At 43.6% G+C, this 25,684-nt stretch overlaps 1 protein-coding gene and 1 pseudogene across 21 annotated transcripts in view; one reads left to right on the top strand and one right to left on the bottom strand.

Annotated features, from left to right (window-relative positions):
- Window positions 1–25,684, bottom strand: part of ST3GAL3 (ST3 beta-galactoside alpha-2,3-sialyltransferase 3) — a 208,538-nt gene that overhangs the window by 81,975 nt on the left and 100,879 nt on the right. For 19 of the 21 annotated variants that reach the window (XM_012001805.1, XM_012001798.1, XM_012001813.1 and 16 more), the window contains one exon: window positions 23,704–23,796. The exons of the other annotated variants lie outside the window; for them this stretch is intronic. In XM_012001805.1, coding sequence (XP_011857195.1) covers window positions 23,704–23,796 — 93 coding nt within the window. The remainder of the gene's footprint in view (window positions 1–23,703; window positions 23,797–25,684) is intronic. 21 annotated transcript variants of the gene reach the window in all.
- LOC105555112 lies at window positions 7,816–9,739 on the top strand (annotated as a pseudogene).

Below are 25,684 nucleotides of genomic sequence, written 5' to 3'. Positions count from 1 at the left end.
ATTCTCCTGCCTCAGCCTCCTGAGTAGCTGGGATTACAGGCATGCGCCACCACACCTGGCTAATTTTGTATTTTTAGTAGAGATGGGGTTTCTCCATGTCTGTCAGGCTGGTCGCCACCATGACCAGCCCCAATCTTCTGTTTTCAAACTATGTTTGGAAGTTGTCCGCTGCGGGAAACTTCCCCCACACTAAGCCCTTGGAACCCAGGGAGAGAGGAAGGGTCTATCCCAACACAAGGGCCACAAAGATGTCACAGGGCCTGCTGCCGACAGGCCTGCTTTCGTGCTGCTGCCACCTATCAGGTGTGTGTTTCTCTGACCAGGAACTCCTGTGAACAGAGGCCATGTGGCCCAATACTCGCCACATCATCCCTGGACAATCTCGTCCACGCTCTGGGGGTTGTATATGGACCTACCTGCAATTTGTTTTCTTCTAGCCCAGACCTCTCTCCTGAGAGATTCACTGAACTCAGGATCCCTGCGTAGGGCCGTGGCTTCCCTCTGACACTTCATTTGCCTGGATCTGGACTCTTTGCCTGTGTCAGGGCAGAAGGCAGAGCCAAGGGCCCTCATCATGGGAGGCAGGCATAGACTGCTGTCCTGCCTCCACAGTGGGGAGGCGAGGCTTCAGCCCTCCTTCTCCCCTCTAGCTCCGGCTATTTATTTGGGGAGACCAGTCAGAGAGTGACCTGTGTCCCCAGGTGCAGACAGAGTAGGGAAAGCAGGACACAGTCCTGAAGGTGCCAGCATCTTGCTCTCTGCTGAACTACTGCCTCACCGCTGGGACTTGTGTGGGTGGAGCTCAGACCTGGGCCTTCCCTCTCACTGAGGAACTCGCAGAGCTGCTTGCTCCTGGCTGGGAGCCTCACACAGCTCGGGAGGAGGGCCAGGATCACGTTCTGTGCTTTCACCAGCTTCTGCTCCTCACAAGCAGCAAGAACTCCCCACGTGGGGATCTTGTACCTGAACCAAAAAAAGCAAAGCTGCTAATCTGGCAAGATCAATCCTCAAATACCACAGGAATGCAGCCAGCCTGCATGCTCTCACCAGGGACTGCGCTTCTAAGCACCCCTACAGCTCCTGCTCTTAGGCTGGAACTGGTCTGCAAAGGAGGAAGCTGCCCCCACCAGTGTGCCTGGTCTTGCTGCCGAAGCCCCACCCTTCCCAGCATAGCTCAGGCATCGCCTTCACCAGGACGTCTCCCCAGTCAATCTCTCATCACTCCTCCAGCTGAAGGACCTTCTCTGTGCCCCCACAATCCTCTGTCCTCACCTCTGGCAGAGCACATATGCCTGGATATGTGTTTGTCTCCATGCACCATTTCTCTTAGCTCTGGGGAAGGTAGGTACAGATGAGGAAGGTGAGGCTCAGAGAGGTTGAGCAACCCAGCCCTATTCACTTCCAAAACCTGTTCTCTTTCCACTATAGTCCAAAACTTCTCAAACCATCTGTGAAGAAGGATCCGTTGGTTTTGCTTTTTAAATTTCTATCTTGTCACAGAATGATAATTTTATAAAACAGAATAAAAATGAATTACTAGAAAAATTAAATAAGGCCAGGTGTGGTGGCTCATGCCCGTAATCCCAGCACTTTGGGAGGCAGAGGCAGGTGGATCACCTGAGGTCAGGAGTTCGAGACCAACCTGGCCATCATGGTGAAGCCCTGTTTCTACTAAAGATACAAAAATTAGCTGGGCATGGTGGTGGGCACCTGTAATCCTAGCTACTTGGGAGGCTGAGGCGGGAGAATCGCTTAAACCTAGGAGGCGGAGGTTGCAGTGAGCCGAGATCACACCATTGCATTCCAGCCTGGGCAACAGAGCAAGACTCAAAGGAAGGAAGGAGGGAAGGAAGGAAGGAAGGAGGGAAGGAAGGAAGGAAGGAGGGAAGGAAGGAAGGAAGGAAGGAAGGAAGGAAGGAAGGCAGGCGGGCGGGCAGGCAGGCTGGGAGGGAGGGAGGGAGAGAGGGAAGGAGGGAAAGAAGGAAGGAAGGAAGGAAGGAAGGAAGGAAGGAAGGAAGGAAGGAAGGAAGGAAACATATAAAATATATGCTCCATTTTTAAAAGTTTTTTTTTCTTTTTTTTTTTTTTTGGTAACAAATAGCTGAGACCATAGGTGCATGCCACTGTGCCAGGCCTATTTTTTATTTATTAGATTCAGGAACATAAACTGACCGTAATTGTCATAAATGTTTTCAAAAACCTTATTTCCAGTATCTCAAAAATATTGTGGCAGACCAGTTCAAATCACCTTTGATTCTATAGCACACAACAGGTTCCAAACTGCCTTTTGCCTGTCTGGGACATTCTACCAAGGCTTTGCCTGTCATTCACCTGGCAAGTTAGAAAGGGATAAGTTAGAAAGGGATAAGAAAGGGGTAAGATGTAGCTCCTCAGGTCCTGTCCTGGGGTAGGAGAAACAATGTACTCTGACACCATCAGAAACAGCAGGTTGAGGCCTAGAACTTCTAGAGCAGATGGATTTATAACCAGCTAGGTCTGCAGGATTCACCTTTGCAAACAAGTGTGGGTCCCTAGTCATCTGGGAAGGAGATCTAAAAAAAAAATCCCGCAACTTCTGGATGTCTACTGCAGCTCCACCTATGAGAACTGGAAGAGAGAGCAAAGAGGAAAGAGATGGGGTGTACCATTATAGGGAACTGGCAGGCTAAATTCCTTAAATAATGGAGGAGGCAGTAAGCTCAGGCAAGATGTGGAATTAATTTAAAAGCAGAACATGGATGAGTTCCCAGAGGTGGTTCCAACACCTGACGCTAAGGAATATATGAAAAAAAAAAAAATGGTGGGCAGAGAAAAGGACAGGACATAAACGGCAATTCCTCCAGCTGTAAGCTGGAGTCCAGGTCATGGACAGGCACTGAGGTTGTCTAGCCCATGCAGGCTACTCTTAGACACTCTGCAGAGAAGCTTTAGTTATAGAGCACTCTGCTCTTCCCGGAAAGGCCTGTACCCAAGGATTTCACTGCAGCGGGTACCTACTGAAAATATTTAAAACACTCTCCAAATAAAAGGAATCTGTATTCCCCTCCAGGTCCATGGTTCAGAGCCTCGATTCAGGACATAGGGTGGGGTTGGTGGGTTTGATTCCTGGCTCTGTGCTACTATGACCTTGAGCAAGTTGTTAGCTTTCCCATCGACAAAATGGGTATAACAATACTTACTTCGTGGGGTTGTTGTAAAGGGATTTTGCAAATTTGACTCCATAAAAGTGCATTATCACATTGACTTTGTGTAACGACTGTGCGTGTATGTAAAAACACTGAAACTTCCTCAATAAGAGATGTCCTTTTTGGATACATGCATTTGTGAAAGATAAAATTTCTCAAGATCTTGGCTCTTTGAACAACTGCATATGCAGTAGTGACCCACTGTGACTTTTGACTGATCTCGACAAAAGACTGTGATGAGATCAGTCACGGTATTTCAGATGTCTGTCACAGTATTTCAGATGTCTGTCACAGTATTTCAGATGACCGCGTTGTCAACCTGGGTGTACACAATTACCAACTATAGTGAAATGTGTTCATACGTGTCCCTTTGTACCTATTTCTTTATGAACAGTTTGCCTGTTCCTGTGATATCCATGTGACTGTCATTAGTAACCTGTTCATGCCTCTCATTAGTATACCTGTTTATGCTAGGCAATAAAATATGTATGTTATTATTGCCCATTTCATTGTGTAAAGTGGCCTATGAAGTGTTCTGTAATGTTTTTACGTTTATCAAATAAATCCCCTTTTAAGAATGTAAATAAATATATTTTTAAATAATTTTAAAAATTATTTTTTCCAGAATGATGTTTTCAAGATTTTAATCTTTCAGAATTGTGATTTTCAGGGTTTTAGACTTTTTGGGATTCTCATCTTTTAGGATTTCCTTTTTTTTAAAATTTAATTTAATATTTTTTTTGAAACAGAGTCTCGCACTGTCGCTCAGGCTGGAATGCAATGGTGTGATCTTGGCTCACTACCACCTACGCCTCCCGGGTTCAAGTGATTCTCCTGCCTCAGCCTTCCGAGTAGTTGGGATTACAGGCGCCCACCACCATGAATGGCTAATTTTTGTATTTTTATTAGAAACAGGGTTTTGCCATGTTGGTCAGGCTGGTCTCGAACTCTTGACGTCAGGTGATCCACCCGCCCTGGCCAGCCAAAATGATGGGATCAGAGGCGTGAGCCATCGCGCCCGACTGATCTTTTAGGATTTCAGCATTTGGGACTACGGTGTTCGTGATTGTGTCTTTTGGAATTATGATTGACTCCCATTGTAAAGGCTAAATGAAATAATGAAATACGGTGGCACAGTGGCTGGCACACAGTAGGTGCTCTAAAAATGGCGTGACACTTTATGTGCACAGGTTATCTGTGTCTGCCAGTGGAATGTAAGATCTCTGAAGGGAGAGGTTTTATGTAACTTATGCAGTGCTGAAGCTATAGCACCTAGAAAAATATCTGACACTTTGTTGAATGAGTTTACAGAATAATAGGATCAATGTGGCAAGTTTTTAAGCGATGAGAGAGACCTGAATATGATTAAATAGTGATAAGAAGGAAACAGTGAAGAGAATGAAGATCCGGGTTCCTGCAGAGGTGACAGAGGTTGGAGAATCAGGGCTCAGGGGAAGGAACTGACCTCAGAAAGAAGACAGTACACAAGTGCCAGGACTTGATGACTCATTAGATATCTGGTTGAGAGGGGAAGGAGAAAGAATAACTCCCAGATTTCTTGCTTGGGTGAGAATGGATAGTGGTGCCATTTCCTGAAATAAGAACATAGGCTGATTAGATTTGTTGGAAATTCGGTGAGTTGGATACACTGAACTTGAGATGCTTTTGAGTCATCCAAGTGGAGCTGTCCAGCAGGAAGTTTGGTATTTGGGTCTAGAGATCAGTAGAGATGTGGGCTAGAGAGATTGAGAGTCATCAGCACATACGATGTTAGCTAAAGCAGTGGAGTGAGAAGAGAGGAGAGCTATAACTGAAACCCGGCAAACACCAACATGTAAGGACGGGTACAGGAAAAGAAGATCTCCTGCAATAGAGACTGAGAAGGAACAGAGAGGTAGGAGAACTGGGAGGGAGTTTGAACAAAGAATTAAGGAGAAGAGAGAGTTTCAAAATGGAGGAAGAGATCAATACTGCCAAATGCTTCAGAGACATCATAAAAAGAGAAGGACTATCTATCTGTCGGATTTGTCAGTGCTTTTTGGTGGTCTGGATTAGAGCATTCTGAGGAGGAGAGAAGCGAGAGTGGAGGCCAGACTACATGGATTAAGAGTTACAGGGACATGAGGGAGCGGAGAAGGTAACTGTAGCAAGTCTTGCACATTCCTGGTGGGGGTATGGGAGTGCCCAGTGTGCTCTCAGCCTAGAAGGACAATGATTCTGCAGAAGTAGAGAAGTAGATGGTATTCTATTCTCCTCCGTAATTTATGGTATGGGACAAAATTTGTCAAGGATGCCTCTCAATCTTACCACTCCTCCCTGGTGTTGTAGTGATAAAAATCCCAGAATCTTTTTCTGGAAGGGCAGAGACGGAGGGGCTTTGTAATGTGGGGATACCAGATACTCAGCTACACTGGCCAGGAGCCCACAAGCTTTCAAAGTCCCCAGGGCAGTGCAATAGGTCTCCTGTACCTTCTCATGCAAGGGTCCCAAATCAGGCAGCTGGGACTGTGTGTCAACTCTCTAGACTTCCTGCTTCAGAGCTCTGCAAAGTTTCAAGGGCCATCTTTGCACCTGGAAACTCAGCCAGCTTGGACCACAGCAATGATTCCTTAGCAGTATGTGAATCACAGACGCACAGTCACAGATACACACCACACACCCCAGCCTTCCTAAAACAAAATGCATCTCAAGAGAAGTGTGGTTTTCCTCTGTAGAGCTGGGTAAGGGAACCATTTCCACATCAGCACCTCATTAGCTACTACCAGGCATCTGGTAGGCCTCGGTACTTTGGCCACTAGCCAGCCTGCCCATGAAACAGCAGCTGTGAGAGGAAGTAGAGAGCGGTTGTTAAATATGTGGGCTTGGGTTCAAAACCTAGTTTTATCACTTCCTATCTGTGTGACCTCGGGCAAACTGCTTGACTTCTCTATGCCTCTAGTTCCTCGTATTTAAAACTTGACTAACAAGGGTTAGTCTCATTATACAATTGTTGGGAGAATTAAAACAGAAGAAATAGGAAAAAGTTTCAGCACGGGACCTGATCCAAAGTAAACATCAGTAGGTGTGAGCTATCATTGTCACTGCTGCTAGTATCACTCTGCAGCACGGACGTGGCATGGATTAGGGCTCTGCTTTCTGCTGAAACTGTTGGCCACAGGCTTAGCCTGTAGGCACCTCACTTTCTCCCAATACTGAGTGGCCCCACTGACCACCAACTAAAAGATATGACACTCAATCATGTCTTTCACCAAAGCACAAACAGCCACTCAAATGTATGAGGCAAAATATTCGCAGGAAAATGGGGTATGCCAATTATGTGTCAATTTAGGTTTTACGAGTTATATTTTTTCTTTTTAAAGAAAACATTCAAAATGTTTACTGTGACCTACTCTAGGATCTTTATTTTTCTTCCTGAAAAATAACTTACCTAATTATAAAGAAAGCTACTGAGAAAACAGAATTCACTCAATTAAGTGTCTAACATTAAATGTTGTTGAAATGATCTAACATTTATGGCCCCAAGACACATCCTCTCATTTCATTCTCTTGACTAATGAGTGAAGTAAGGCTCAGACTTTTCCAAGATCACGCAGCCTGTGAAGTGAGAAAGCTGTGAGAACTTTCAGTCTCCAAATCTTCATCTCCTTTCAATCTATCATATATTGGAATATGTCACAATAGTTTTCTTCAGTAACTCTCTCCACTAAAAGAGTGTCTTATCAACATTTCCCACATCCTTACATTCTCAACCTCTGGAGAGCAGAATTAATTTCCATTCACAATACAAATGCCAAGTGTCTACTGTGTGCTAAAGCCTCTGCTAGGTGTTGGCGGCCATGAATAGACCATGCCTCTGTGCGAGAAGTTCACAGTCTCTATGGGAGAAGAAATACCAGCCAATAGTTATGTACATAATAACAAAGCTATGTGTGAGGCACTGCGGTGGTGCACAGGGTAGGGGAAAGAGTAATGGAGTGTATTTCTAGGTAAGGGAAGACTTTGCATTCCATGAGACCAAACAGATCGAAAAGCCCTAACTCAAAATTTAGACTAAAACAAGTGCTCAATAAATCTGAGTTCCTTTGGACCTACTGCCATCCCCTCCCCATCTCTCTAATTAGAGGAAGATGTATCCAAGTGAGCAATATTCGAGGGAGAAAAGGAGGCCTTTTCAGCAGAGAGTACAAAAGTGTGACAGCAAACAGGCTAGCTTCCCAGAGAAGCAGGACTTTGGTCTGGACGGGCGGGCACATTGGCACCCCTTCCTTTACACTGCCTGCTCCCTAGTCTGCACCTAGGGATGGGAGTCAATGACTAGGTGGGTCATTCAGGGAAGAGTGAACCATAGGAAAAGAGAATGTATGCTTCACACAGCATTTGGGAATTTTTTTTAAAAGGTAAGATTTAGGTCAAGCCTAAGCCTGGTGCGAGGGGTACACCTAGCAGAGCACTAGCAGTCCTGCACCAAGTTTGGGATTTGGGGTTGGTGCGACAAGTCATGTGGTTGGTGCGTGGCAGTGTGCGGGGCATTGGGTCTGTGGGTCTGGGACTCTGGTGGCACTGGCGGTGGCGTGGGACTGAGGCTAGGCACGTGTGCAGGGTCATGTTCTGGCAGCTTCGAACCCATGCAATGGCGATGCCAGTCAGTGGGGCCCACAAGGATGCTGACCTGTGGTCCTCACATGACAAGATGCTGGCGCAGCCCCTCAAAGACAGTGATGTTGAGGTTTACAACATCATTAAGAAGGAGAGTACTGGCAGAGGGTTGGATTGCAGCTGATTACCTCAGAGAATTTTGCCAGCCGAGCAGTTTTGGAGGCCCTAGGCTCTTGCTTAAATAACAAATACTCTGAGGGGTATCCGGGCCAGAGATACTAAGGCAGGACTGAGTTTACTGATGAGCTGGAAACCCTCTGTCAGAAGCGAGCCCTGCAGGCCTATAAGCTGGACCCACAGTGCTGGGGGGTCAACGTCCAGCCTTGCTCAGGCTCCCCTGTAAACTTCGAGTGTACACTGGGCCTGGACCTGCCAGACGGGGGCCACCTGACCCACGGGTTCATGACAGACAAGAAGAAAATCTCTGCCACATCCATCTTCTTTGAATCTATGCCCTATAAGGTGAACCTAGACACTGGCTACATCAACTATGACCAGCTGGAGGAGAATGCCCGCCTTTTCCACCTGAAGCTGATCACTGCAGGAACCAGCTGCTGCTCCTAAAACCTGGACTATGCCCGCCTGCGGAAAGACTGTAGATGAGAATGGAGTGTATCTCATGGTGGACATGGCACATATCAGCAGGCTGGTGGCAGCCGGCGTGGTGCCCTCCCCATTTAAACACTGCCACGTGCTGACCACCACCACTCACAAGAACCTGAGAGGCTGCTGAGCTGGCATGATCTACGGGAAAGGAGTGCAACGTATGGATCCCAAGACTGGCAAAGAGATTCTGTACTACCTGGAGTCTCTCATCAACTCTGCTGTGTTCCCTGGCCTTCAGGGAGGTCCCCACAACCATGCCATTGCTGGGGTTGCTGTGACCCTGAAGCAAGCTGTGACTCTGGAATTTGAAGTTTATCAGCACCAGGTGGTGGCCAACTGCAGGGCTCTGTCTGAGGCACTGACGGAGCTGGGCTGCAAAACAGTCACAGGTGGTTCTGACAACCATTTGATCCTCGTGGATCTCCATTCAATCAAAGGCACAGATGGCAGAAGGGCTGAGAAGGTCCTAGAAGCCTGTTCTACTGCCTGCAACAAGAACACCTGCCCAGGTGACAGAAGCGCTCCACGGCCCAGTGGACTGCGGCTGGGGACCCCAGCACTGACATCCCTCGGACTTTTGGAAAAAGACTTCCAAAAAGTAGCCCACTTTATCCACACAGGGTTAAAACTAACCCGTGCAGATCTACAGCAACGTTGGCACTGGAGCCACCCTGAAAGAGTTCAAGGAGAGACTGGCAGGGGATAAATACCAGGGGGGCGTGCAGGCTTTCTGGGAGGAGGTCGAGAGCTTCACTCTCTCTTCCCTCTGCCTGGCCTGCCTAACTTCCAAAGCAGCCGGCCCACCCTGGACGCACCTGGCGCCACAGAGGAAGCTGCCTGCTGGAGGACCCCCTTGAGAGATGTACAAACTGCCCCACAAGGGACCTACTGGCGCTTCTGTCCTTTGAGGGGGCTTCTTTTGGACTTTTTTCGTGTTTTCTTCATAAATCAAAATTTGTTTAAGTCTTATTGTTAGTAATTCTGGGACAGGTTATTAGAAGTTTTTAATTTGAACCTGGCTTTCTCACAGCTGGATAAAATTATTCTAGAAAAATAAAATACTGTGTAGCCATTTAGACCATTTAGACCATGGTGTAGGGCAAAGCTATTAGAAAGCTATTAGAAAGATTCTAGCGTTTTTACTCTCCCTGGACTTTCCTTTGCCTTGCTGCAGCAGAGAGGAAATGCTCCTGTCCACAGCTTGTACACACTGCCACTCTTACTATCTTGTTACCCAGCAGCATGCCAAAGGAGAACGGAATTCGCCTCGAAGCCTCTGCTGTGTGCCGTAAATCAGAAGTGTACATTAGTCAGGTGTACACAAGGTGCACCCAGTATGGTGGGAGGGTTTTGCTGTCAGTAGCTCAAAGTATGGTGTAGAAAGGGTCTCCTCCCTCCATCCTGGGGAATCCCAGTCCCATCCTGGTGTGAGAATCAACCATTCCTGCTCCACCTGAGATAACCAACTCCCTCCCATAATCAGGAAACCAAATGTCACCTTCCCAAAGAAACTTTATTTTCACATCGCTGGAATGCAAAACATACGTGACCATTTTTAATAAGCACAATCAAATTTTTAACCACAGAATGTCTACAAGAATTATAGCTTTAAAAACATAATTTTTATATTTCAAAAATATTTGAACTCAAATTAATTTCTTAAAAAGTTAAAAAAGGTAATATTTAATGGCTTGTTTTTGTAGATGTCAAAATTAACACATCAAAAAGAGTTTTATCAAGTTCTTTTCTGTCAAAATATTGATGCTACAGAAATCAAAACCTTGAATTTACTTATTTTGTGATCAAAATACCAAGAAATACTAGCTACCCATATGAAAAAAAAAAAAACCTAGAACTCAATCTCATGCCTAACACACAAAACCAAAAATAGATGCATTAATAATTTTTGTTGTTGTTGTTGTTGTTGTTGTTGAGACAGAGTCTCGCTTTGTCGCCCAGACTAGAGTGCAGTGGCCGGATCTCAGCTCACTGCAACCTCAAACTCCTGGGCTCAAGGGATCCTCCCACCTCAACCTCCTGAGTAGCTGGGACTACAGGTGCCCGCCACCTCGCCCGGCTAGTTTTTGTATCTTTTAGTAGAGATGGGGTTTCACCGTGTTAGCCAGGATGGTCTCGATCTCCTGACCTCGTGATCCGCCTGTCTCGGCCTCCCAAAGTGCTGGGATTACAGGCTTGAGCCACCGCGCCCGGCCTAATAATTTAAATATAAATAACAAAACTGTAAAACAGAAGAAAACAAAGGATGGCACCATCATAATCTACTATGCGTGTATGTAAATCCCAAAATTGCTATGAAGGGCAATTTGCCAATAACTCTCAAAATGTTCAAGAAGGCAGAAGAAAACACAAACATAGTAAGAAATGAAACAGAAGATATAGAAAGACCTAAATGGAACCTACAGAGATTAAAAACACAGTATTTGACATAATAATATACCAGGTGGAATTAACAAATGATTAAATGCTATAAAAGAAAAAGCTATAAATGTGAAGACATACCAATATAAACTATTCAAAATGAAGTAGAGAGAGAAAAAAGATTGAAAAACAAAAACCCAGAGCATCAGTGACCTGTGGTACAAATAAAATGGCATCCATGTAATTTGAATCCTGGGAAAGGAGATGAGGCAGAAAAAATATTTGAGAAAATATGTAAACAAGGTCCAAATGTGATTACAAAGAAGAAAACAAAACAAACAAGAAAACTATGAACCTATAGATCTGAGGAGTTAAATAAACTCCAAGCCAAGTAAATATAAAGAAAACCACAGCTGGGCATGGTGGCTCACACCCCAGCACTTTGGGAGGCCGAGGTGGGTAGATCACCTGAGGTCAGGAGTTTAAGACCAGCCTGGCCAACATAGTGAAACCCCATCTCTACTAAAAATACAAAATTAGCCAGGTGTGGTGGTGCATGCCTGTAATCCCAGCTACTTGGAGGCTGAGGTAGGAGAATTGCTTGAACCCGAGAGGCGGAAGTTGCACTGAGCCAGGACTGTGCCACTGCACTCCAACCTGGGCAACAAGAGCGAAACTCCATCCCTATGCCAAAAAAAAAAAAAAAGAAAGAAAAAAAGAAAACCACAACAAAGTACATCATAATAAAATTGCTGGAAACCAGTGGTAAAGAGAAAAATCTCAACAGGCAGCCAGAAGAAAATGGAAATACTACATACAAAGGAATACAGGTAAGAATGACAGAAGATGTTTTGTCAGGAATGAAGCAAGTAAATAGAGTTACATATTTAAAGTAGTGGGGGAGGGGTGGTAGAAGTGAGAATGGGGGACCGTTAACCTAGAAGCGTATACTTAGCCAAAAAAATTTTTAAAGTCTTTCAAAATTGAAGGTAAAATAAAGACTTGTTCAGACAAACCAACGCTGAAAGACTTCACAGTCATCGGACCTGCCCACAAGAAATGTTAAATGAAGTTCTTCAGGCAGAAGAAAAGGGATACCATATGGAAATATGTATTTACACAAAGGAAGAAAGACCAACAGTAAAGAAAACTTTGTGAGTAAATATAAAAGAAGTTTCCCTCTCATTAAAAAAACTTTTAAAATGTTTGAACCGTAGTAAAATGCACTAACATAAAATGTACCATCCTAACCATTTTTAAGTGTACAATTCAGTAGTATTAGTTGTTTTCACACTGCTCTGTAGCCAATATCCAGAGCGGTTTTTCATCTTGCAAAACAGAAACTCTATATCTATTATACAGTAACTCTCTATTCCTGCCTCCTCCCAGCACATGGAAACCACATTCTACTTTCTGTCTCTATGAATTTGATTTCTCTAGGCACCTCATATGAATGGAATCACAAGATATTTGTTTTTGTTTAACTGGCTCATTTCATTTAGCATAATGTCCTCGAGGTTCGTTCATGTTGTAATATGTGTCAGAATTTCCTTCCTTTTTCAGGCTGAATAACATTCCACTGCTTATGCATACCACATTTTGTTTACCCTTTCATCTGTCAATAAACACTTGAGTTGCTTCTACTTTTTGGCAATGATGAATGATCCTGTTACAAACACCCTTTGGAGCCCTGTTTTCAATTATTTTTGGTATATACCCAGAAGGGGAATTGCTGGATCATACGGTAATCCTATTTTCAGTGTTTTTAGGAACTGCATCCTGTTTTCCACAGTTGTTGTACATTTTACATTCCCACAAGGAGTGCACAAGGATTCTAATTTCTCTACATGCTTGTCAACACTTGCTATGTTCTGGTTTTGGGATAACAGCCATAGTATCCTAATGGATGTGAGGTGGTATCTCTAGAAAATTATTCTAGAAAAAGAAAATACTGTGTAGCCACTTAGCCGTAATCATTTAGACCATGGTGTAGGGCAAAGTTATTAGAAAGATTCTAGTGTTTTACTCTCCATGGGCTTTCCCTAGTGATTAGTAACATTGAGCACATTTTTATGTGCTTTTTGGCCATTTGTATATCTTCTTTAGAGAAGTGTCTATTCAAGTTCTCTACCCATTTTTAAATCAGTTTTTTGTTGTTGTTGAGTATTATAAGTTCTCTATATTTTCTGGACACTGACCTCTTATCAGATATATGATTTGCAAATATTTTCTCCCATTCTGTAGGTTGCCTTCCACTCTCATTTTTAAATTATTTTAAATAATTGATTATTTCAAACAAGAATAAATAAGCTGGGCATGGTGGCTCATGGCTGTAATCCCAGCACTTTGGGAGGCTGAGGCAGGCAGATTGCTTGAGAATGGGAATTTGAGACCAGCCTAGACAACACGGCAAAGCCTTGTCTCTACAAAAAACACAAAAATTACCTGGGTATGGTGACATGTGTTTGTGGTCCCAGCTACTTGAGAGGCTGAGGTGGGAGGACTGCCTGACACAAATAGGTTAAAAAGATAGGCTGCTCCCCAACCACCCCTGGGACAGCTCAAGGGCAAATACAAACATGCTCCTTCCCACAAACAAAAGTAATTGCAAAAACCACAATTACTTTTGCACCAACCGAATAAAAGGATGGAAAACATACACCGCAATACAGCTTATTTTATAGAGGCCAGAGTGGTTATATTAATATCAAACAAGGAAGATTTTGCAACAATAATTATTTGACTATCAATAAGAAAAAGGGACATTTCAAAATAATGAAGGAATCTATTAGAAATGGGATACAACAATCCTAAGTGTATACACACCAAATGACAGAGCTTCAAAACAAATTAAATAATAACTGATAAATGAAGACTTCATTGCCCCTCTGTCAGTAATTGTTAGAAAAAGTGTACAGAAAATCAGTAAGGATATAAGAAACTAGACACATACCATAAAACAACCTAAGCTAATTGCCATTTATAGAATACCCAAAAACAGAAGTATTTTCTTTTCAAGCACACAAAGAATATTCACCAAAATCAACCATATTTTGTCCCATAACTCAGATTTTAATCAATTTAAAAGTATTAAAATCATATAACATATATTTGGATCACAGCAAAGATAAATCAGAAATCTATAACACAAAGATATCTGGAATACCCACAAATATTAGGAAATTAAGCAAAAATACTTCAAAAGAACTAATGGGCCAAAGTAGAAATCACAAGTAAAGTTAGATAATATTTTTAACTCAACAAAGATAAAAATACAACATATCAAAATTTGTAAGATGCAGTCAATGCAATATATAGAGTGAAATTTATAGCATTACAATGTCTATATTAGAAATAAATAAAATCAATGATCTAACTTCTAGCCTAAGGAAAAAAAAAAACAATAAATTAAAGTCCAACAAAGAGAAAAGTGAAAAAATAAAAAAATGAAGATAGGCACAGAAATCAATTATATAGTGGAAAAAATATCAACAGACAAGAACCAACGGAACTAAAAGCTAGTTATTCGAGAGGACCAATAAAAAATGATAGACCTCAAACCAGATGAATTAAGAAAAAGAGAGAAAAAATGCAAATTACCAATATCAGGCATGAAAGAGAGGACTCTGTCTCTATCCTAGACATTAAAATAATAATAAGGGAATATTATACACAATTTTATGCTAATAAATTCAACAACTTAGAAAAAAGGCAAAACTTCCTTGAAAGACATGCTACCAAAGAAGAAACAGAAAAATCTGAATAACTCTAGAATTAAAGAAATTTAATTCGTAATAATAATGATAATAAAAACCTTCCCTGGCTAGGCGTGGTGGCTCACGCCTGTAATTCCAGCACTTTGGGAAGCTGAGGCCAGTGGATCACTGGAGGCCAAGAGTCCAAGACCAGGCCAGCAAACATGGCAAAACTCCGTCTCTACTAAAAATACAAAAATTTGCTGGGCGTGATGGTGCACACCTGTAATCCCAACTACTCAGGAGGCTGAGGCACAAGAATTGCTTGAACCCAGGAGGCGAAGGTTGCAGTAAGCAGAGATCGCGCCATTGTACTCCAGCCTGAGCAACAGAAACTCTGTCTCGAAAAGAAACCAAAAACAACAAAAGCCTTCCTACAAAGACTGTGCAGGCTATGAAATAATAAAAAATATAAATATTGGTCTCTGCTCCTGGTCCCTACATAAAGCTCCTAAAATCCTTACAGATAGGGGCACTAAGAGAATCTTTTGTTCTAATATCTAGTCTTTGACCCTAGTTTCTGACTCAGAGCTCTTAAGACCTTTGTAATTTCCTGACTGATAAGAGCACATCTGACAGAGAGCTGCTAAATTCCTTCAAATTTCCTGGGTGATGGGAACATCTTTTGTTCTCATGAGGTGACTTCTGGATAGCCTTACGTTGGGTGCTGGTTGGCAGGGGAACCAACCACGCAATTAGAGGGCTGGAACTTTCAGTCTCACCCTCTGACCTCTGGCGATGGGAAAGGGCTGAAGGTTGATGTGATCACCAGTGGTCAATGATGCAATGAATCATGCCTATGTAATCCTCCACAGGGTTTATAGAAACCTCCATAAAAACCCAAAAGGACAAGGTTCAGAGAGCTTTCAGACTGCTGAACACATGGAGGTCCCCTGAGGGTGGTGAACCCCTTACCACATGCCATGCCCTATGCATCTCTTCCATCTGGCTGTTCATCTGTATCCTTGGTGATATCCTTTATAACAAACGGATAAACACAAGTTTCCCTGAATTCTGTGAGCTGCTCTAGCAAACAGATCAAACCCAAGAGGGGGTGGTCTTGGAATTCACAATTTATAGCTGGTTGGTGAGATGTATAGGTAACAACCTACTACTTGTGATTAGCATCTGAAGTGAGGTATACTCCTGTTGAGCCGTCAACCTGTGGGATGTGACGCCATCTCCAGGTGGATAATGTCAGAACTGAATTGAATTATAGGACACACAGTAGGGTCTGCTGAAGAACTGCTTCATGTGTGAGAAAAACTGTGACACATCTGGTGTCAGAAGTGTGTTCAGTGGTGCATGAGAATGGAGATAAAAAACTGTTTTTTCTTCAGACAGGCCTAGATTTTGCTGGTGAATTCTACCAAACATTTCATGAAAAATATTACCAATTGCACACAAAATTTGTAGGAAGATGAAGAAATATTTTCCCGCTTATAGCATTACTATATTACCAAAACTAAAGACATCACAAGAAAACTACAGACCAGTATCTTTCATAACCAGACACAAAAATCCTTGAAAAATTTTAGCAAATTGAATACAGCAATGTGTAAAAAGGACAATATACCAAGACCAAATGAAGTTTATCCTACAAATGAAAGATTGGTTCAACATTCAAAGTCAACTAATGAGAAAGAAATCAATGTAATTCATCATATTAATAGACTAAAAAAGAAAAGCCATATGATCTTCCCAAAATATGCAGAAAAAGCATTTGACAAAATTCAACATCTATTCATGATAAACACTCTCAGAAAACTAGGAACAGAAGAGAACTTCCTCTACCTAAAAAAGGGTATCTATGAAAAACCTACAGCTAACATCATAATGGTAAAAGATTAGATGTTTTCCTCCTAAGACCCGGAACAGGCAAGGCTGTTCACTCTCACCTCACCTATTTAATACTGTACTGAAGAATCTAGGCAGCGCAATAAAGCAGGAAAAAGGAAATGAGACATACAGATTTAAAAGGAAGAAATAAAACTGTCTTTAGTAACAGACGAGAAGACTGTCCATGTATGAGTGATACTGGCACAAAGTCATAAATCAACAGAATAGATTAGGGAGTCCAGAAGGAGACCTACACATATACGTTCAACTGATTTTCGACAAACATGCCAAGGTAATTCAAAGGAGAAAGCAGAGTCTTTAACAAATGGTTCTGGAACAACTGAACGTCCACGTGCAAAAAGTGAATATAAACTCTTTTTTTCTTTTTGAGAGGGAGTCTTGCTTTGTCTGGAGTGCAGTGGGGCAATCTCAGCTCATTGCAACCTCCAGCTCATTAAACCTCCAGGTTAATGCGAATCTTCTGCCTCAGCCTCCCGAGTAGATGGGACTACAGGCACACACCACCACACCCAGCTAATTTTTTGTATTTTTAGTAGAGATGGGGTTTCACTGTGTCAGCCCAGATGGTCTTGATCTCCTGACTTCATGATCTGCCCGCCTCAGCCTCCCCAAGTGCTGGGATTACAGGTGTGAGCCACTGCGCCCGGCCAGTGAACCTCAACTCTTATCTTTTTTATTTTTGGAGACGGAGTCTCGCTCTGTCGCCCAGGCTGGAGTGCAGTGACGCGATCTCAGCTCACTGCAAGCTCCACCTCCCGGGTTCACGCCATTTTCCTGCCTCAGCCTCCTGAGTAGCTGGGACTACAGGCGCCCGCCACTATGCCCAGCTAATTTTTTGTGTATTTAGTAGAGACGGGTTTTCACTGCGTTAGCCAGGATGGTCTCGATCTCCTGACCTCGTGATCTGCCTGCCTCGGCCTGCCAAAGTGCTGGGATTACAGGTGTGAGCCACCGTGCCTGGCAACTCTAATCTTTTATATACACAAAAATTAACTCAAAATTCTGAAATAAAACAAGAGAAAGCTTCTTGACCTTAGACTGGAGAAAGATATCTCAGATGCAATACTGAAAGCACAATCCATAAAAGAAAATGTAGAAAATTAGACTTTACCAAGATTAGAAATTTCTGCTCTGTGAAAGACATTGTAAAAAGAATGGTAAGAGACAGTAAGGTATCTGCAAATCACATATCTGACAAAGGGCTTCTGTCCAGAAGTTTAAAAAACTCTTATAGTTCAATAAGGTAAACAACCAATTAAAAAATGCCAACAAGCCGGGCGCAGTGGCTCATGCCTGTAATCCCAGCACCTTGGGAGGCTGAGGCAGGCGGATCACGAGGTCAGGAGAAAGGAGACCATCCTGGATAACACGGTGAAACTCCGTCTCTACTAAAAATACAAAAAATCGGCCGGGTGTGGTGGCGGGTGCCTGTAGTCCCAGCTACTTGGGAGGCTGTGGCAAGAGAATGGTGTGAACCCGGGAGGTGGAGCTTGCAGTGAACTGCAATCATGCCACTGCACTCCAGTCTGGGCGACAGAGTGAGACTTCATCTCAAAAAAAAAAAAAAAAAGGGCAACAGACTGGGACAGTTCTCTAAAGATAAAAGAATGGAAAATAAACACATGAAAAGATATTTATCATTGTCAGTCATTAGTAAACTGCAAATTAAAACCATAATTTTAGATATTGAGATATCACTACAGACCTACTAGAATGGCTAAAATCAAAAAGACTGATGGCAAGGATGTAGAGCAACTGGAACTGTCATTCACTGCTGGTGGGAAAGCAAACAGTACAATCACATTGGAAAACATTACCATGGGACCTAGCCATTCCATTCCTAGGTATTTACTCAAGAAAAATGAATACATACATTTACACAAAAACCTGTACTAATGTTTATAGTAGCTTTATTTACAGTTACCAAGAGCTGGAATTAACCCATATATATGTCTTCTGACCTCTGAGTAGGTAATCAGACTGTGTTATATCCATTCGATGGAATACTAATTAGCATAAAAAGAACAAACAACTGATGCACACAGCACATGTATGAATCACAAATGTGTTACACTGAGTTAAAGATGCAAACTCAAAAGGCTTCATGCTATATAATCGATTCCATTGATATGACGTTCTGGAAACACTACAGTAGTTGCCAGGGGCTGGGGGTAAGGGGAAAGGTTAACTACAAAGGAGCAAAAAGGAATATTTTAAGATTGCTGGAAATGTACTATTGATTGTAATGGTGGCTACACAAAGTATGTATTCATAAAAATTTACAGAACTACACTAAAAGGGAAATTTTGTTTGTAAATTAAACTTCAATAAACTTTAATTTGAAACAAAATTTATTTTATTTTATTTATTTATTTTTTAGATGGAGTCTTACTCTGTTGCCCAGCCTAGAGGGCAGTGATGCGATCTCAGCTCGCTGCAACCTCTGCCTCCTGGTTCAAGCGATTCTCCTGCCTCAGACTCCCGAGTAACTGTGATTACAGGTGTGTGTCACCATACCCAGCTAATTTTTGCATTTTTAGTAGAGACAGGGTTTTGCCATGTTGACCAGGCTGGTCTCAAACTCCTGACCTCAAGTGACCCGCCTATTTTGGCCTCCCAAAATGCTGGGATTACAGGCGTGAGCCACTGCACCAGGCCAATAATTTTAATTAACCTTCAATTAACCAACAATTTTAACCTTTAATTAACCAATAATTTTAATTTAACCTTAATTTGAATAAAATTATGATACAGTCATACAATTGTATATTATGCATTCATTTTAAAAATGAAGTGGATCCATATATGTGGGTAATATAATAATCTCTAACCTATATTCTTAGGAGTAAAAAGGAAGATACATGATATAGTTTGGATAATTGTCCTCACTCAAATCTCATGTAGAAAGGTAATCCCCAATGTTGGAGGTGGGGCCTGGTGGGATTGGATCACGGAGGTTGATTTCTCAAGAATGGTTTTTCACCATTCCCGTGTGATAGTGAGTGAATTCTCACAATATCTAGTTGTTTAAAAGTGTGTGGCACCTCCCCTCTCTCACTTGCTCTTACTTTTGCCACATGACATGCCTGCTCTCCATTTGCCTTCTGCCATGATTGTAAGCTTTCTGATGCCTCCCTAGAAGGTAAGCAGATGCCAGCACCACACTTCCTGTAAAGCCTGCAGAACTGTGAGCCAATTAAACCTCTTTCTTTATAATTTAGCCAATCTCAGATATTTCGTTGTAGCAATGCAAGAATGGCCTAATACATAAAATTGGTACCAGGAGTAAGGTATTGTTAGAAAGATACCTGAAAATGTGGAAATGACTTCGGAACCGGGTAATGGATAGAGGTTGGAAGAGTTTGGAGGGCTCACAAGAAGACAGGAAGATGAGGGCAAGTTTGGAACTTCTTAGAGACTGGTTAAATGGTTGTAACCAAAATGTTGATAGGGATATGGACAATGAAATCTAGACCAACAAGGTCTCAGATTGAAATGAGGAACTCACTGGGAAACGCAGCAAAGGTCATAACATGTTATGCCTTAGCAAAGAGCTTGGTTGCACTGTGCCCTTTCCCAAGGGATCTGTGGAAGTCTGAACTTGAGAGTGATGATTGCGTATCTGGCAGAATAAATTTCTAAGCAGCAAAGCATTCAAGATATGACTGGCTGCTCCTAAGAGCTTACACTCAGATACGGGTGCAAGTAAATGACTTAAAGTTGGAATTTATATTGAAAAGCAAAGCAGAACATAAAAATTGGGAAAATTTGCAGCCAAGTCACATGGCAAAGAAAGAAAAAGCTTTTTCAGAAGAGGAATTCAAGCAGGCTGTGGAGTAACCACTTGCTAGAGACATTTGCATAACTAAAAAATAACCAAGTGCTAATATCTAAGACAACAGGGAAAAAGCCTCAAAGCCATTTCAGAGATTTTTGAGGTAGCCCCTTCCATCATAGTTCCTGAGGCCCAGGAGACAAAAATGGTTTCATGGGTCGGGCCCAGGGCCTGGCCCCTATGCAACCTCAGGACACTGCTCCCCACATCCTGGCTGCTCCAGCTCTAGCCATGTCTCAAAAAGGGCAAGGTACAGCTCAGGCTGCCACTTTGGAGAATGCAAGCTGCAAGCTTTGACAGCTTCCATGTGGTGTTAAGAGTGCACAGACTGCAAGAATGGAGGATTCTTGGATGCTTCCACCTAGATTTCAGAGGATGTATGGAAAAGCCTGGCTGCCCAAGCAAAAGCCTGCTGCAGGAGTAGAGCCCTCACAGAGAACCTCTACAAGGGCAGTGTGGAGGGGAAATGTGAGATTGGAGCCCTCACACAGGGTCCCCACTGGGAAACTGCCTTGTGGAGCTGTGAGAAGGGGGCCACATCCTCTAGTCCCCAGAATGGTAAATCCACCAGCAGTTTATACCCTGCACCTGAAAAAGCCTCAGGCACCCAATGCCAGCCCATGAGAGCAGCCGCAGGGACTGCACTCTGCAAAACCACAGGGGCAGAGCTACCCAAGATCTTGGGATCCCACTTCTTGCACCAGTGTGCCCTGAATGTGGGACATAGAGTCAAAGGAGATCATTTTGGAGCTTTAAGATTTAATGACTACCAGGCCGGGCGCGGTGGCTCAAGCCTGTAATCCCAGCACTTTGGGAGGCCGAGACGGGCGGATCACGAGGTCAGGAGATCGAGACCATCCTGGCGAACCCCCACCTCTACCAGAAATATAAAAATTAGCTAGGTGTGGTTGCATGTGCCTGGAGTCCCAACTACTCGGGAGGCTGAGGTGGGCTAATTGCTGGAGCCTGGAGGTCAAGGCTGCAGCGAGCCAAGATTGCACCAGTGCACTCCAGCCTGGGCAACAGCGCAAGACCCTGTCTCAAAAAAAAAAAAAAAAAAAAGATTTAATGACTACCTTGATGGGTTTCAAACTTGAGGGCCCCTTCTTATGGCTGATTACCCCTTTTTGGAATGGGAATGTTTACCCAATGCCTATACCCCCATTGTATCTCAGAAGTAAGCAACTTGTTTTGATTTTACAGTCTCATAGGTGAAAGGAACTCATTTCCAGATAAGAATTTAGATATGGGACTCAGGACTTTAAGAGTTAATGCTAGAATGAGTTAAGATTTTTGCAGGGACTATTGAGAAGGGATGACTGTACGTTAACATGTGAGAAGGACATAAGATTTGTGGGGGCCAGGGACAGAATGATACAGTCTGAATATTTGTCCCTGCCCAAATCTTACGTTGCAAGGTAATCCCCAGCCAGGATCAGTGGCCCAAACCTGTAATCCCAGCACTTTGGGAGGCCAAAGTGGGTGGATCGCTTGAGTCCAGGAGTTTGAGACCAGCCTGGGCAACAGGGCAAAACCCCACCTCTACCAGAAATATAAAAATTAGCTAGGTGTGGTTGCATGTGCCTGGAGTCCCAACTACTCGGGAGGCTGAGGTGGGCTAATTGCTTGAGCCTGGAGGTCAAGGCTGCAGCGAGCCAAGATTGCACCAGTGCACTCCAGCCTGGGCAACAGCGCAAGACCCTGTCTCAAAAAAAAAAAAAAAAAAGGAAGGAAAAAAATGTAATCTCCAATGGGACCTGGTGGTAGGTGACTGGATCATGGGGGTGGTTTCTCATTAATGACTTAGAACCATCCTCCTGGTTCTGTTCTTGTGATAGTGAGTGAATTCTTGTGAGATATGGTTGTTTAAAAGTGTGTAGCACTTCTTCTCTTTCACTCACTTGCTCCTGCTTTTGCCATATGACGTGCCTGCTCCCCCTTTGCTTTCTGGCATGATTTTAAGTTTCCTGGGGCCCTCCTAGAAGTGAAGCAGATGCCAGCACCATACTTCCTGTAAAGCCTAATGAACCATAAGCCAATTAAACCTCTTTTCTTTACAATTTACCCAGTCTCAGATATTTTTTCATAGACATGCAAGAATGGCCTAATACACAGCACAGAATACTAAATACAGTATGTTCCCATTTATGGTAATATTGGCTGTCTCTGGAAGGGGCCTGGAGTGGCAGTATACCTCTTGTATTGTTTGAGGTTTTTTTTTGTTTTATTTTGTTTTCCACATGCCTATATTACTTTCAATTAGAAAAAGTAAAAGAAACCTACATACTGGTCAAGGAAAACTCACAGGTGTCTGGGCCAAGGGACTGAGTCATATAGGCTTGCAAAAACTTGTGTTAAGAATACAGAACACAAAGCCAGACACAGGGGCACTCAATAAATAGCTGGAGGAAGCAAAATATTTGGAATCAATTCAGAAGACAGACCCTGGACAAAGAGATCTCTATCTGAGCACTGGATACTCAGTCAGCATAGCCCTTGCTTTACACAAGGAGCTAAGCTGAGGCTGCTCACATTAGAAAAGAAAGGGAGCATAAAAACCAAATATCCTGGAGTTACTTTGGGGCCAGCTGTTTCTCAGCATTCCTTTGCAAGCACATTGTGTGTCTTAACCTCAGCCTTCTAAGGGATGGGAGGCAAGTCCTTCCCCCAATGAGCAGAGCCCACCCCTAGCACTCCTCTGGTGGTCCAAGTGCCCAGACAATCCTAGGCAGCCTTTCCTCCAGCCCCTCCAAATCAGAAGGAACAAAATGACTCTGACAGTTTCACTGCACTCCAAAGACAATCTCAGCACTTCAGCTCCTTTTCCACATCAAGGCTTCAGAAAAGAAAACCAAAAAGGAGGATGGATCGGTAAGCAAGATTCCTTAGCAGCATTTGGTAAAAGGAACTCCCTAGGTTATGCATAGATTCTGTCAGGTGCCAAAGCAGCCAGCAGCTCCAGAATGCAAAATGGACAGAGAAGGAAAGTGCTAAAACTCAAGACAGCCTCAGAAATTTCTCTTTGTTCCCTGCTTTATCTGGATATGCCTCCCTGAAGCCAGCTAGTTGGTCCCAGCTTCCAAAAAAGTTCATTTGGCCACTGATACTAGGTCTAGGAGCTTCTGTGCTTGGCAGCCTTCTCTGGCTGCCTCTGGATACCTGGCTTGCATGGGGCAACCATGTAGGTTATCCTTCTGCAGAAACAGGCTGTGCCACAAGGTGCAAGCTCCAGAGACAGGATGGGAGTAAGGCAAAGCAAGGGCATGGAGTAGGACTGGAGTAGGAACCAACTTAAAGGCAGAGTCCTTTCCAGGAACCCATGGTTTCCAGAGCATAGGAGAACATGACTGGCTGTGAGAGGCAGAGTTTCTGGCTCTTGGACCCCAGACCAGGCTGTCTAGGCAGTGGAGGAAACAGAAGCACTTACCGGGGGAAGATGGCCGTCATCAAGGCTGAGGCATAGCCAGGCTTGCAAGCTCCCTCTGAAAAGTTTGCGTACTTGGTGGCTAACTCAGCAGGCCTATGGGAAGAGAAGGAAAGTTACAGCTTGCCAGGTACTGAGCACTGAGTGGGTTATTAATTCGTAAGGAGCTGTAGGTGTTTGACTCTTGAGTGAAGCTTCATTCCTACAATCAGCATTTTTCCACATTAAGGCTTTAAGGGTAAAAACAAAATAAATCCCCAAACCCTAAAGGAATAGATAAATAAGTCAGGCCCCTGGATAGTATCTGTAAAAGGAACTTACCTGGATTCTCACAGATTTCTTTTTAAGAGACAGGGTTTCACTGTGTTGCCTAGGCAGGTCTTGAACTCCTGAGTTCAAGCGATCCTCTTGCCTCGGCCTCCCAAAGTGTTGGGATTACAGGCATGGAGCCACCATGCCCAGCTCATACTCACAGATTCTTTGCAGGAAGCCTGATACCAAGGAAATGAGGAGCTCTATCAAGGCTCCAATACCCGGGGGAGTGGTGCTTGGAGTTCACAGGATAGAGACACTCAGGCTTTGATGGTCAGAGCCCCTGGCCTTTCCACCTTCCTTGTATGTTCCTACATGGCCAGCCTCATCTGCTTTTATTCTCTCCATTCATGCTATGATCCACCCAGTAGGAACTATTCCCCAATAGTGGGAACTGTCCCGAACAGTGGCCGAATACAGACATGGTAAATGTATGTAATTGGAGTTATTGATGTAACCATTAGACTTTTAGTTGAGGATGCTTTCCTGGTCTCTCTGCCTGGAATGTTATTCCTTGTCCTTCTTCATCTGGCTAATAACTACTGGTCCTTCATGATTAAGCTTAAATATCAGCTTCACTGGGAGTGATTCTCTGACCCTCGGATTGGGCTAAGCGCCTCCTCTGTGCTTGTACAGTCACTCCCCCTGCCCCTCACATCATATACTTACCCCCAGCACTTGCTATTCTGTATTGTAATTTTTGGTAGTATGTCTCCCTTGACACACTGTAAAATCCTAAGGTCAGAGTCTGATTTAACCCTGCCTACCCTCTCCAGTGCCTTGCATAAATGGGCACAGAGAAGACCCCTATAACTTTCTTAAGGAACAAAATGACCCTGAAAGTCTCACTGCAGACAACGCAATCTCAGGAACCCGCAAGGCCGAGACTGCTGCATATTTTTCAGAGGACTTGTGTTCTAATCCTGGCTTGTTGCTGTGTGACCACAATCATGCCACCTCACATCTTTGGGTTTCAATGTCCTTATGCATTCAATTTGGGTCTGGAGTCACTGTCCTGCCACCAAAATCTCTGCACCATTCAGTCTAGAGAAGATCACAACCAAAGAACAGGATATAGTCAGTGAATGGGTTCTGTGGGCTGGAGGCCCTGCATGCTGGGGCACCTGAGTGAGCCCTGGCTGACTGCCAGTTCTGAGTCCCCACCTCCTCCACCCCCACCCTTGGGCCTGCTGCCAACACTCTGGTGCCCAGCTGCTCTACTGTGATGGGGCCCTATGGGAAGCCTACCCTCCAGGATGCCTTCTGCAGGGTCTGGGCAGGTGGGTGTGGAGTGGTGGTACAAGAAATGATGATGCCACTGCCTACTGTCATGTCTGATTTACCATAGACCCCTCGGGCCTAGCCCAGAGCCTTACACAGAGTAACTGCTCATTGAACATAGACAAACTCATCTGATCAACGCACAATTTCTTTTAGAAATCTACATTTTCAAGCATCCCCCACCAAGGAAATTCAAAGCCTGAAATGCAACCTGAAGGCTGAGTGACAAGCCAAGGAGCTAGGACTTTATTTGGTAGGCAAAAGAAAGCCAGAATTTTAACAAGAGCAAAACAATCTTTTCTTACGTAAACAACTGTATTTTTGAAATGAAATATAAACCTTGGTGCAATTACAGAACTGATTACAAGCTTTTTGACTAGGCACAGTGACG

This window comes from Mandrillus leucophaeus, unplaced genomic scaffold (assembly GCF_000951045.1).
Source record: "Mandrillus leucophaeus isolate KB7577 unplaced genomic scaffold, Mleu.le_1.0 Scaffold67, whole genome shotgun sequence".
Lineage (NCBI taxonomy): Eukaryota > Metazoa > Chordata > Mammalia > Primates > Cercopithecidae > Mandrillus > Mandrillus leucophaeus.
The sequence above is the reverse complement of the archived record's forward strand: the minus strand, read 5'-3'. Positions and strand labels throughout refer to the sequence as shown.